Source organism: Stegodyphus dumicola, chromosome 7 (genome assembly GCF_044657685.1).
Source record: "Stegodyphus dumicola isolate Sdum_Otavi_A_Nest chromosome 7, ASM4465768v1".
In the NCBI taxonomy this organism is placed as follows: domain Eukaryota; kingdom Metazoa; phylum Arthropoda; class Arachnida; order Araneae; family Eresidae; genus Stegodyphus; species Stegodyphus dumicola.
In genome coordinates, this window is record NC_140774.1 from 107,990,330 (window position 1) to 108,005,506 (window position 15,177).

The 15,177-nt window shown below is 31.0% G+C and overlaps 1 protein-coding gene across 1 annotated transcript; it reads right to left on the reverse strand.

Moving 5' to 3' along the window:
* Positions 1-893: 893 nt before the first annotated feature.
* Positions 894-13,658, reverse strand: LOC118191204 (uncharacterized). Its single transcript, XM_035362003.2, has 3 exons — positions 13,602-13,658; positions 10,525-10,702; positions 894-1,135 (listed from the first exon to the last, which is right to left on the reverse strand). The coding sequence occupies exons 1-3, from the start codon at positions 13,602-13,604 to the stop codon at positions 972-974; spliced, it is 345 nt and encodes a 114-aa protein (XP_035217894.2). The 5' UTR covers positions 13,605-13,658; the 3' UTR covers positions 894-971.
* Between the last annotated feature and the right edge of the window lie 1,519 nt (positions 13,659-15,177).

Consider the following 15,177-nt stretch of genomic DNA (forward strand, 5'->3'; position numbering starts at 1 on the left):
TAGAACCTAAAACCTATTGAATCTGAATGAAATATTACTTCTGAAAGAAAATTTGAAAGGAGATTTTGATTTGACGCATTTACTGATTACAGAATCTACAGTTTGACATCTAGTAATATTTATAGAACCTAAAACCTATTGACCATAATGAAATATTTGTTCTGAAACAAAATTTGAAAGGAGATTTTGATTTGACGCATTTACTGTTTAAAGAGTCTACACGTTCCATATGAGAAAGCGAAAAATTCGAAATTCTTCCTATATCCTGAGCACATTGACCCTTGTAATATTATTACCTTAACATTATAGATAACATTCATTCAGTCAAATAAACTAAAGAGAATATCTAGTTTTAAGATTATTTTCACTTACAAGACGTTATGAAATGCAAAAATTTTAATTTCTAATTTAATTAGTTAACTGTTACCGAATGTCATGAAATATCATACAAATTTACAAATTGCCCTTAATTTCATTACACATTGTTTATTCTAAAAATGTGTGAACAATTAAATTAATTCTTTAAAATAACTGTAATTCAAGGTAAAAGCTTTTCAATTTGAGAATCATTTTTTGCATATGACTGTTTTACAATTAAATATTAACTCTTGAAATTGACTTAATAAATCTCTAGACTTCCTCCTGAAAACACTCGCAAAATGCTAAAAATTGGGGAGAGAAAAATAAGATTATGTATTTATATGATAAAATATTTTTAATCAATTACCAAAAAAAATGGGTTATAGTTGCTTTCAATGCGATTAAATTTACGTGTCACAATGCAAATTTTCTATTGGTTAGTGATATCCGGATAAAGACTTACATTTTTTAAAAATTAATACTAAACATTTATCATTCAAAAACACTGATTTGATTTCGTTACTTACTTTTGCACCAGCGTCTACAAGTAGAGTTGCAATTGACGTTGCATATTCTGCCACGGGATTGTGTACAGCACGGAATAAAGGAAATCATAAGGAATTATTTGAGTCCAAACTACTGCCTTGTGACAAGAGAAACTGAACAACATCTGGGCTATTATATTCACAAACATAGTCTAAAGGCGTGTATCCCCATGTAGTCAGCAGGTCAAGAATATGTGGCGGCGATTTCTCAACTAGTAACTTTATCATTTCTGAAAAATAATGCATACATCAGCTTTAAGATTTTACAATAAATTCGGAAACAACAAAATGATTATTAGCATTTGTTACAAATGGGAATCGGATTCATTTATGTAGAGCGAGAACATACAAGTACTCAGAAATATTTTCTCAGTTTGTGCAATCAAAATTCTCTCTTGAGGGAATTCTAGAACAGAAATTGTCCTTTGTATGTTCAAATAGGAACTATTCGCATAATGTTTTTAAGAAGAAAAACCAGATTCTCTCACATCCTAAATTATTGCATTCATACGCACAATTTTAGATTATTTAATAACGAAGATAAAGATGAAATAGTCGTAAAAAGGAAGGATTTTCAAATTATCGGCATTCAATAAAGATTCAAAAATTTCCCATAAAGTTCATTTCGCAGACATTTTTCCCGGTCTATCCGAAACCAATAAACAACTGAGATATTTAATGTTTTCGTAAAATGGAGACTTTGTGCGATTAATTGTAACGGCATTTAATGAACACGAAGTTAAATCGATTTTGGAAAAATTACTACACTCTATTGATATCCATAAAACATTCTATATACCGCACACTACACTAATTCGAGGGCAATTTTGAATGCATTAATATTCTTTTCAGATTCTTTATAGAAACCATTCATTTTCTCACCTGCCGGAATGGTTCCTCAACGACAGCTATTAAATCGTCTGTCTTAAACTTGGCAGTTACAGTCATGCTCTAAACTATAAATTAAACTAAACAACAAAAACTACTTTTACATCAAATGAGTAGAATCGCTGAATTACTTACTCCATTTGCTTTTGTCAACTTATTTGAAACCAATACACAAACTGCATTCATCGATACGTGTAACTTAATGACATAATAAGTTTTAAACTGTTTTCTTAGAGAAAGGAAGAACGAGTATTCCTCTTTTACTTCAGAGAGCATTACAAAATCACGTGAATAATATTTTTTCTTGTTGTTCTTTTTTGAAAAGAATGTAATTTGTTTGTTTTATAATCTGTGAAGATTTCAAAACTTTATTTCTAATGCCTTTTTAGATGCTGACATTTAAATATAATAAAAATAAAACATTCTAGAATAATCCTGCGATTTTTCGAAATTCGCCAAAAGACAAAAGTTACATAAAGAATTTAAAAATTTCATTTAGTATATTTTTCCACTCAATCGGATAGTGCAAACAGTAAATATGTGAGATTTGTATCTGTTTTTGAACGAAGATAAGTGGGAAAAACTATTTAAACATCAAATCTATAAAAAAATCTAAATCAAGTTTTGAAACCATCTTCACTAGATTGTGCTGCCATACACAAACACTGTGTGCGGGAAATTTGACATCAGTAGCTTATCAAGATGTAGTTTAATAATCGAGGAAGAATTGACCATTACAGGGAAAACAAAACAGAACTAGTTAAAACTAATAAGAATGTTTTAATTTTTCATGTAATAAAGAGAAAAGAATTCGAACGGGTAGCCGAATGTTGGAAAGAACACGTAAATTAAAATATATCTGGAGATGAATATAGCGCTGTAATATCCAAATAGCCTTCATAAAAAACTGAAAATTCGTAACAAATTAATTTAGCGCGAAAAGATTTGTATATTTTCCGTTAAAAATTACGAATAATTGTCGGTTGTTAGATATGCACTGCTCTTAATGGCCCTAGAAATGGGGCAGGTAAGACTACCTACGCATATTCCCCCCCCCGCAATTTGAATTATTCTGATATCACAAATAGTCTCAGAACATCTTTCACTTTGTTAAGTAAACTGTTCTATTTTATTCTTCCTTACCAGCAGATAACTTCAGAATATCTCACTTTTTCTCAAGTGCTCTAACATGTCTTTCAAAAATTTTCGGATTCTCTTATGACAGCAAGTGAAAGCATGACTTTTACAAAAATGACGCTTCGACCTTCCTGAAGGATAAAATTTTGTCAGTGTGTCAAAACTCAGGCTTAAGGCCAGAGTCAAAATCAAAGGAACTCCCTTTGCTCAAAGCAAACGGATAGTTTTCTTTCTGATAGCAGCTATTTTGGAAGGTTGGATGAACAGTAAATTAGTCATTCCTAGAAGTTTCATTTTGATATGACCAATTGTTCCTTATTGTTTACAAGGCCAAACTGCGAGGCTACGTGGTTTGACTTTCATACTCCTCCAAATTATTTATTCGCAATTAAAAAAGCAGTTAGCGAAAGACATCAGATGAGTAAAATTAAGTAGGTCTTGCAAGTTTTGGACGAAATGTGGCAAAAAAGAGAATCCTCATATCGCTTGAACTTACATGTGTATAGGATAGAATGGAATTATTTGCAGTAATTCTACTGTGCCTGTATATACAGATGTTTTATGTAAAGTTAAATTTTAGATGTTTTTGCAGACATAACGGACGACGCCTTTTCACGTGCATACATTCTCGAAAAGCGCATTTTTAAGCATCAAAATTCCACATGCGGATTCGCACTGACTGCTCTTTTTCATGACTTCCTGGCTGACCTTCGGGTTACAATTTCGACATTTATTACTTTACTTTTTTTTACATATTTTTTTTACATAAATTTTCTGACTTTACTATTTTTTGACAGACGTGTGGCCCACGGATCTTTGTGAATTTATTGATGTGGCTCTCGGGCGTGAAAGGTTAAAAACCTCCTACTCTAAAATAATGTCTCCGTTCTGCGGGGCTTATGCTTCACGCACGCGCAGTGATACGCTTCGTTAGCGTAATAGGCTGGCATCTGCTATATACTATCGGCGATGTATCATAAGATTGCCGATTAAAGACATGTTGTTCCGCTAACTTTTGTCACTCTACGAAGTTAACCCTGACTTACCAGTTTACTTGTGACTTATTTAGTGTGATTATTACGGAAGAAATTTTTTTATGTTTGGAATGTTCGAAATCCTATTCATTCCGACGAAATCTACGGGCGCATATTATTAAGTGCCATCCTTCGAAATTAGTGGAATTAGCTCCTACATTAAGAACTGCTCGCAAATTTACATGTAATGACTGTGAGGAAGTTTTTTCAAAATAAAATCTGCTTCGTGCACATGAACGCACAGAACATGGTAAAAAGGACGCACCTGAAAAACTAAGATTTTTCTTTGAAAATAATGGAACTATTAATATCAATACAACCCTACAAGAATTTACAACCTTTTTGATTGATGTCTATCTTATACTGAGATAAAGGAAAACTGTTTTGGTGAGGTGGAATCTTTTATTTGAATAGACAACAGTAAATTAAAACGGTCTAAAATTGAAAATCCAAATAAAAAAAATAATTAAATTGTTATTATACAATAAATATGGATCAAGTTTTTGATTAATTAATGATTTCAAAAGGTTTGGTCAGCTAATTATGAAATTTAGAAAAGGAAAAATTGTGAAAAAATGGATAAAAAATTTCAGTCACTTCGGAGAAAAACGCGTTTCATTGCACAGTGCCATTTAAATGACAGAATACATTTTCAAGCATGCGAGACATACTGGCAGCAATCAAAATAATATTGTCAATTATATTACCATAAAAACTGGATTGAAGAAAGACGTAAATTGGCTGAATACACAGTTAAAGCTTTACTAAGCTGAAAAACTAATAGTCAACTAAATTGCAGTGAATTTTTCATCAATGTTCAAAGAATTTTTAAACAAAGTTCACACTAGTTATAAAAACACTAGTGTGAACACTAGACGCTAATGATAAATACTAATGAATAACGTATTGCGTTACTAAAAATTTATTTTAACTCATTGTTGTTTTTTGTTAATAACTTCTTTATTTAGCATTCTCAATCCTTCTTTATTTTCCTTTTTCCTTAGTAGTTGCTTTTTCAGGTTTTATTTTCTGTGGGAGTATTTTCTCAAAGTTCTTCCGGTTTGAGCAAAAAAAAATATGGTAAGCCTAGTCATTAGAGGCTCGATTACGAATAATGCGTATGTCTTTTGGATTACTAATAGATAAGATAATGTAATCAACAAGAAAATATAGACATATAATATCGAAAGATGTACATAGTATATGTATACAAGATATGGATGTATAATATATAAGAAAATATAGCTAGATACATAAACAGATATAAAACCTGCATTAGAAAAAAATTGTAAAATGAGTTTAAATTAATTGATTATGGCAAAGCACTTAACTATTATTTGGATGAGAGATGCCTTTGTGGAAAATATGAATTCAAATAAATTTCAAAAGAAATTTTGTAACAGCAGATATAAGATGGAATATTAAACAAAACTACATTAGGAAATAGATATGAAATAAGGTTAAGTAAATTGGTTATTAAGCGTTACGGTAACCTACCGAATTAATTCATCAGTATTAACATCAACACGTCAACAAAGAACAACGTCTAATTTGGAGAAAGAACATCTGTTTTCGCATAAACTTTTAAGTCCCAAGTAAATAAATTCCGCATTTCTGGGTTTATCAGAATAACAAATCAGTAATTCTTAATGCAAACAGTACGTAATATTTATCTTTTGAGCTAAAAATACTTCTAAGCATTTATTTTTTTGTATATGAATAAAAGATCACACACAATTCGCAGCAATTCATCATGCGTGCCTGAAGTCTAGATACGTCGACAATTGGCAAAGGTTGCTGTATAGAAAAAACGTCCATTGCGCGTGCGTGAAGAGTAAAGGCTCGTTTCCACTACTGCGTACGAACGCGTTGCGTCAATTGAAGACACGCCTACGGCATCCGTACAAGCGTTTCCACTGCTGCGTATGCGTAAAATATTTTCATTTTCCGCCGCTAGATGTCACTGTAATATTTTGGCGCATGCAATTCGCAAGTTACGACGCTGAACATCTGAATTTTTCCCGCTTAAGCGAGTATTGTTTGTTTTGGATTTGATATGGAATTTTAGATAAGTAAGGTTATAATGCATATTATGAACATCACGAATTCCATAGAAGCTGAACTAAATTTAAAAAAAAAAAAAAAAAAATTGTGTTTCTAGAAGCCTTAAATATTATGAAATAATATATATATTATTAAAATTAAAATGTACTGTTAGTGAAAAAGTAAACAAATAAATAACATAAAATAAAAAAGTTAAAGGGATTAAAAAATAGTTGGTACTTTAAAAGTACAGAGCAACTGTAAGGAAAGGTTCACAATATTTAAGCAAAATTTGCAATGCTTGTATACCGCTGACTTCAGGGTCATAGCTGGATAATTTATTGGAAATCTCGTTTGTTTTAAAATGCACTATGGGCAGTTATATTTTATACATAATCCATAAAATATTATTTTTAATTTAAACATTTTTAATTCATATCTCTTTTTATACAAGAAGTTATAAAAATAAGATTTTTCTCTTTATATATACACACATTAGGTAAAGAAAATGGAAATATTTAATTAATTAATTCCTGCGCTTCTGCAGGAGAGGACTGAATTTAAAAGCAATTATTATAGTAATTTTTTGTTAAAAAAATGTTTAGGGCATTAATACTGTCTCATGTTAATTGGAATGAAAGTTTAGAGTCGTAAACATCCCAAAGTCTGAGCACATGTATATACATTCACATAAAAGTGAAACGAAAATATATATATATATATATGCAGGGTTTCAAAATAAATTAAATTTAAATAATTCTCTTGCGCCATTGCTGCAAGGAATGAAATTTGAATTTAACGAACATTTTCTATTCGTAAAAATTAAAAGTTCATTAAATTTAAATAAAATTTAATGCAAACAAATAAAGGATTAATTATTGCTGCGAACTAATATACAATATCATTTAAATTCTGAGAGCATATGTAAATCAAGTGAAAGTATCAAAATCCATGAATAAATATATAATTCCAAAAATTTATTTATCCTATTATTCAGTTATGCATTTTTATAAGTTTTTTAGGATTAAATCTATCCTATTATTCATTTATGCATTTTTATAATTTTTTTAGGATTAATAATCTATCCCATTATTCACTTATGCATTTTTATAAATTTTATAAGGATTAATAAATTTTTGGAATTATATATTTATTCGTGGATTTTGATACTTGCACAGCAATAATTAATCATTTCTTTGTTTGCATTAAATTTCATTTAAATTTAATTAACTTTAAATTTGCTTTTTACGAATAGAGAATGTTTGTTAAATTCAAATATATATGTACAGGATATGCTTTAAATTAGTATTATATAATTTTCAAACTTTTTTGCGGGAAAAATTTAAATAAATAAGAGCATAAATAAAACAATATATTTAATGCATATAATAATAGAAATAAATTATAAAACACGAATATAGATCAAATTGGAATAAAAAGGTAAGAAAGTTGCAGACATGGTGCAAAAAGCGTATGGGATTCGAACTCACGACTCCAAAAAAATGGACATCGTTACCATCAGCTTTACCACTTAGCTAAGATTACACGTAAGTTGCATGCATATTTTGGGTTATATACATCATCAAGTAAATCAATTCTTAAAACTTAAGTTTTTTGGTCCTATTTCATTCAAATTATTTCATTCATATTTGTATCAAAGTTCCGAAATTTCATTAATACTTCATTTGCTATTCAATTAATTAAATATTCCGTACATTAAATGTATTTCTAATCTACAAGTGATTTCATTATGCAAATGAAAAAAAAAAAAAAAAAAAAAAAAAAAAAAAAAAAGACGTAAACACATTTAAAATATTTTTAACATTAAAGATGCTTTGACACAAGCAATATGTAGAGCTGTTCTCCCCTGTACGTCTGTGCTTGTAACATCGGCTCCCTTTTCTAGAAGCAAACTAATTAACTCCCAATCTGAAATGTAGGCTGCATGATAAAGCAGAACATGGCCTAGGTTGTTTCCATAATTCGGACAGAAATCGCCATCATATCTGAGAATATCTATAAAAGTACAATATATAATAATTACTGAAATCTCTGAATGACAATTCTACGTACTAAATATTATATTAGAAAGGAACATTTCATGATGTTATGGTTATTTAGTGTACAAGGTGAATGTTAATAAGGAACATTTATCAGAAACACGTAATATCATATGCACAAATAAAATCTTTGGCTCGAAATTATAGCAAAAATGGGATAAAACTATGTAGAGTCATCAGGTTATTTTGAAGCAGGAGACGTGAAAAATGTGAAATGCCCTCGCTGGAACTCGAACCCTGCATCTCTCGAATACGCGTCATGTGTGCTACTGTTACTTTCCGAAGGCGTGCTGGAAGAATGGAGAATATACCTTATATACTACTCCTTTTAAAGGGCGACTGGGGATTGGGGAACTCAAACACTAAATCCTAGTGGTGACGAACTATCGTCCACCACCTTTTAGTTTGGGCACCAATGTAGAGTCATTAGTTTATTTTGAAACAAGAGTCGTGAAAGATGTGCAGTCTCCTCTGCCGGACTCGAATCCTAGACCTCTCGAATATGCGCCGGATGTGCTACCGTTACACCACAAAGACATGCAGAAAGGAGGAAAAAATCACCTTATCAGTTCTTTTTTCCCCCACAAAAGGATAATGGAACCAACTTGATAGTCACAATTCTTAATGTTAATTTATCATTTTTAACACAAAATCAACTGATGTAATATTTTTACTAAAATTCTACCCGTCATCGGTTCCTTACGCTCGGAAATAATGCTTCGTTATACCACGTATAAAGGATAATTTCCTTTATAAAGAGCATGGATAAAATTCTCTATCTTTAAAAGAAATTTATTCCATATCAGAGACATCTTTTTTAGCTCAAAAGGAAGCTCGAAATGCAATTCTGCATGTTTCAATTTTCCTTCGAGTCTGTTGCCATTGAGGAAAATGTAAGATGTTTATCTTTCAAACTTAATCTGTTTGTTATTAATGAACAAACCAAGTTATTTAAAAGTAATGCATGCAGTAAAGGGAAGAGTCTCTCTGTATATACGTGCCTTTGGTTCTTCCTGCGTGTAAGCTAACAGACCCAGAACTACGAAATTTGGAAAATAGGTGCATCTAGACAAGAGCCGGCGTACCTAGAAGCGATTTTTTCAAATTCGAAAGAGCTTTTTTTATTTTATGTTTTTTTAGGAAATCGCGTCAAATCGGTAATTTTCTCTCATTGCATCAGCAACAATGACACGCAGGCATTGTTGTTGCTATATCACGATTGCCACGATCACGATTTATTGCTGATATGAACACTGTTGCCACTTGGAAAAATGAGGGCAAAAATTAGAGTTTTCAGAGATTTTCACTAATATCTCTGATTAAGATTTTTTTTTTTTTTTTTTTTTTTTTTTTTTTGTGGGGGGGAAGTGGATTTCGACCTTGTCCTGGACCCAGAAAAGAATGGTAAAATGTTTGGTGACGACAGTTACATTTTTTTTCCATGAAGTTGTTCTGCACAGTAAAATTATGTGCAGTTTTTAAATTTAATTTTTGGTGTTCCCTTTAGGCATATTTCTGGTGCATTTAAAAGCAAGACGAAGGCAGTTCATGATATATCTAGTTAAAATGTTAAATACATTTATAGAATTACGTAATGTTTTTTCACTTTTTAAATATACCGAAGGTATATAACGCTCCATGCTGGTTTAAATGCACATTCAACGAGTACTCTATATATACCTGGGCAAAGCCTATGAGTAATCTCTACTGATAAGCAATATTAGTTGCCGAAAGTTAACAACTGAATCCTATCCGTAATAAATATTGAAATATGTTCCTTCTTAAAATTTATCATATATTATATTGCTTTTTAATAAGAATTATGAATAAAATCGTTGCAGAAAAAGATTTATCGCAAATACAATTATGTATCTCCCGTCATACAAATAATAGAAAATCTTTAAAAAGGGAAGGAGACATTTTATATTATGACATTTTAATTCAAGCAAAATTTTAACACTGGCGTAAATGAAAATAAGTTTAAGAATACTTTTTTAAAAGTAAACTTAATTTTTTTTAAAAGGAGAGAACACAAATTAAATTAATGAAGCAAAATTGTAATTCTTGAGCACATCATTTTATTTTTTATACAAAATTTGGCAAAACATACTCTAGAGGTATACCATCTTTTTATAGGATATTTTTAACTTAAAAAAAATGACTTCAATAATCAACATTGTTAAACGCTACACATAAAACATTGATTTATCTCCAAAAAGTTGAAACCGTGTCCGTAAAGGCTACCAGGAGGTGATAAGTGTAATCCAAATCAAGTGAAATTTCAAACGTCTGTACATTTTTAAAGTACGTTTCTACTACATAGATATCAAGATAAAGGTAGAAAGAAACTAATCGTAGTAAAATTTTGAAGGAATGAATAAAATTTCGATTTTAATCATTCTTTTGTAATTATAAAGCATTAAAAAATGTGTGTGATAAAAAAAGTAAAAACATTACCTTGTACGATAGCTCTGGCTCGCAGGAACAGAATCCAAGCAGAAAGTCGCGCACGACCATCCGTCACCGAAGCGAAGATGTAATCCGCAAAACAATCTTGTCTTAAAATGCCTTTAATAGCTTCAGTATTGTCATACAACAAAGCTTGCATAGCAGCGTTGACAAGATTTTGTAGATCCTGTAAAGGAATGTAGTTTTTCCATTTATAATTATAAAATATTTCTTTAAAAGAAAAGGGAAAATGAGACCCAGAAACAAGTAACATTACTAACTGTGAGGAAGGAGAAACTTTACCTTACTTTCTAATTCTTCACAACACACATTACTTTTCGTACGCTTCCAAATTAAATTAAAAATTTCCGACAAAGTTATGAATATATCACTCATAAGAATTTATTTAGTTATCTAGTATTATCTTATTTTTAATAAACTATTTTAAGTCAAGATTTAATAAAAAATTTCTGTGATATTTTATTCCAAACATGAATGAACTACCATTTCAAAGAACTTAGTTACGTACAATTATTGCGAGCAGAATGCACACTCCTTTTTCTCTATCTTAATTAGATAAAGTTTATTCACGGTATAGTCTGAAAGTGTGGGCCAATCTTACAATGAAATAAAAGGAATTATAGAAGAATAAGGCGTTTAATTTCTGGCTAATCGCTACTACTCTTTTCAAGCAATGTGCTCTTACGGGCGGACAAGATTAAAGGCAGACGTATCGCTCCTCTGGCTAAAGGAAAGCGGCAATAAAATTCTCCTCATATTCTTTCTTGTCAGTGTCTTATCAGTTGCAAAAATCGGGCACGAATATGATTTCACACCAATGTAATGAAATGAAATTCAAAGTCTGTTATGGACCTGCTGAAATCATATCATATAATAATTTTAGAATTGCATTTGGACTTAGAAAATAGCTGAAATATGTCATTACCATATCACCACTTTGCCGTTTACAGTGGAGAGCCAAAGTCCCGTTTCGAGACTAACAGCCGATTCCGGCGAACGCCATTTTGAGCTAAAAATTAATATCGCACACTGCATTGTTATTAACTGCAGTTGCAGCATTGAAGAGGTATACATAAGGAAATACATAATAATACCGAATAATAATTAAAAATGATACTCATTTAATAAATGGTTTCTGTGTCCACGTCTCAGTGTAAAACAAGTACCTGATAGAAATAGTTACCGTTCATGGCTATAAATGCCGCTTGAAATGTACAAAAATATACAGGAAATTCAGATTAATAATATCGACATACGACATCGTTATTATAAATGTTCGAAGCTGTAAATGCCTCGAAGTTCTTGAAAGCAACTTTGTTCCAACTCCTTAGCCGATTAATATTAAAGCCAAGAAATTTCGAATGGCTAAGCATGAAAGATAAGATTGAACCAGTCTGAATTTCTTGCATATAGCTAAATATTTTGAACGAACGCTTATATCTGTATGACAATGTAACACTGTAAACAATTAAAAACAGCTTTTGAGCATGTGTAAAACCTGTAAAGGGATTATCCAGGAATTGAATTTTCTTTAAGAAAATGCTTAATTATAATGTTCCCAAATAAAATTAAGGTGCAGAAAATAAAAATCCTAGCTGAATTTTTTTTAAAAATTGTCAAAATACAATCTTAAGTACGATTTAGTTAAATGTTCTTTGTTTTTTTAAAAATAAAAATTTTTAAAAATGCATTTGTTAGAGTAATAAAAAGGTTTGAAGGAACCATTCGGCATATTGCCTTTTTTCTTCTGAGTATTATATTGACAAAAGTTTTAAATAGGGTAATAAATAATTAATAGATGCTCTCAATTTGAAATTCAGTTTAAAAGATAGCAGCTCTTTGAATTTACCATTAATGTTTATAAAGGTTGCAAAAATTTTAAAATGTGAAAAAATTATCACATTAAAAACGATATGCAATTTTTTGTAGATAATCCTATTTTTGTTTCACGTATGAAGCAATTTTATTAAAAGCGGTTGTTATAGAGCTTTCAGCTTAAGAATTAGTCCTTCCAAAATTACAAATACATAGCATGAAATCTTTCATTTAAAAGGAGCTGAGAAAGAAAGATTATTTCTAGATAAATATAATTATTATATATTTCAAGGCTAAGGGAGAAAATCCTTTTTTTAGACACGTTTTTAGCAAGAAGGTACAGCCAGAAAAAAAAATTTTTTTGTGAGGGAGAATTTTTTTGAAAGCCTTGTAATCAAAGTGATCCAGTTAAATATACGAACAACTCGTTTCCTTATTGTATAATCACGTATGTTTCAACGTGGTGATACCGTGGGAATAAGATCTAAATTAACTAGGAGAAATGGACTGCCCGATGCATTTTAGAGCCCATTCTCACAAATTACGCATTTTTAAAAAATATATTTCTGTTCCTAATGTAGAATTTTAAACTTTCAAAAGCAGCAGAAAATATCAAGTGCAGTTGCGTTGCATATGAAAGTTTTCACCATTTATATGCCAACGATATTGGTCTCTAACACGTATATATTTATGAATATAAAATACATATTAGATTGCCACTAACAACAATAATTTATCCCAAACCACGTGGTCTTTATGACATACTTCAGAACAAGGATTATATATATCTTATTTTTTTTATTAGCGAACGTTTTCATTTTAAGCTAAATTAAAATATCTTTTGCTTTACCTTAAATTGGACAGATTTATTACATTTTAGTTTTTGACTGATATTTAAAAAACACAAACATTAGAACTTATACATATCTTAGTGGGGAAAGGTCTTCACAGAAACCTCATAATTTACACTGATATACTGCTCTCCATTTTTAAATTCCAACTAATAAAATTAATGGGGAGAATGAATTGTCATTTAATTAATTGACCAAATAATGACATATTTCAGAAGAAATTGTAAAAATATCATTGACTTTCTCTCATAAAGCAGCTTTGATAAGAAAATATATGAATATTTAATAATAAAAATATTAACACAAAACGTGACCAAAACTATATTTAAAAATTGCAAGCGATTCTTAATTTTTGCACATACATATATTATTTATTAACAAAATATATTGAAAACATACCATGCTGAACACGTTTCTTGAAGTCTTATTAAGCAAACTACAGCCTGCTCCGTAAAACGTCAACAACGATATGAGAGATGTTTTTTCACTTCAAATTCCCACCCCAAGCGTTCAGCAAGACACGTTTCTATGCGCTTGCGCAATACGATCAATTGCTTTTATGACCAATCAACGTCGCTTATCTGACCATGATGTCTTACTCATGGTGGTGTTATTTCAAATCTGGAAATATCCCCGGTCATCACACACACACAAATAAAACAGACCAGTATTCATTAAAATCCTGTGCATTGTAGTTATAAAATACTAAATTCTATTTATGCTAATGGAAGATATATTACTTGTGATCGTATAAGATATTTATAGAGAAAAAAATCATACAAATAATTAAAATACAGGAAGACGAAGCCTGGCTCTTTCCACAAATTAATGCGAAGGGAAATCTTGATATTATTAAAATGTAAACTGGAATATAAATTATACATTGAATTAGCTTTTCGAAGTTTATGCAAAGAGAAATCATATCAGAATAAGCAGCTGGTTCGCTTGATTAGAATTTAAAATGAAATATGGCCTTATATTGGATGGATTTAGCTTCCAGTGACGTGATGTAAATAGACAAAACAGTTGTCGTGATTAAAACTTCGTTGATTGTCTTCACAAAAATACCTGTCATAAAAATCTTCTATAATTTATATAATTTCTATTAAAACAAAGTCATACTTTCTTGCCATTAAATGGCGGGCATCCTTGATTTTTCTTCATATTTTCTCTCATTCAGATCTGGGAACGAGACTGAATGCGAACAGCTTGCTGAGCCCGGGTAGTAGGCTGATTGGTCTATACGAATCCGGACGGTTGTCAGGCTTCTGTGGCTTTAAGAGAGGCGTGATGAGTGCAGTTTTCGAGGAACTTGGGAAGTGCTGCATACGAAGAACTTCGTTGAAGAGTTTAGTCAGGACTAGGACAACCTTGGTAGGAAACTTCTTCACCATGTAGTTAATAATTCTGTCCTTGCCTGGAGATTTCTTTTTCTTGAGTTTCTTGATGTAGCTAAGAACTTCTGAAGGCATAACTGGACTAATGTTGTCCGTGTGTGGAGTTGTAAAATTGGAGTGGAAATTAGAAACTAGATTTTTCTGTTGGAATGTCAGTAATGTTGTTCATGGAAAACTGAGATTCCAGATGCTGTGCTAAAAGTTCTGCCTCCTCAGTTTCGGTGTAGTGGATCCTGTTGAGGCCTTTAAGGGGCGGAATTTTATTGTGGCATTTTTTGTACCTGGACAAGGCTCTCCACAGTGAATTATCATCTGTAGAGAGTGAGTTCAGGTAGTTCGTCCAACTGTTTTGTGCTTGGAGTTTTGTAAGAGACTTGACTGCATTATTGAGATGATTGAAATGCTGCTTATCCTCACGGCTTCTGGTACGTTGGAAATGCCTTCTGGCAGCATTTCTCCTTTTAATAAGGGCATCAAGTTCACTGGATCTGATGTACTTTTTTCATTTAATTTCTTTTTGTGCGTGATCATACGCAGTTTTAATTTTATTCGTGAGCTCTTCCACGTAACTGTCAATG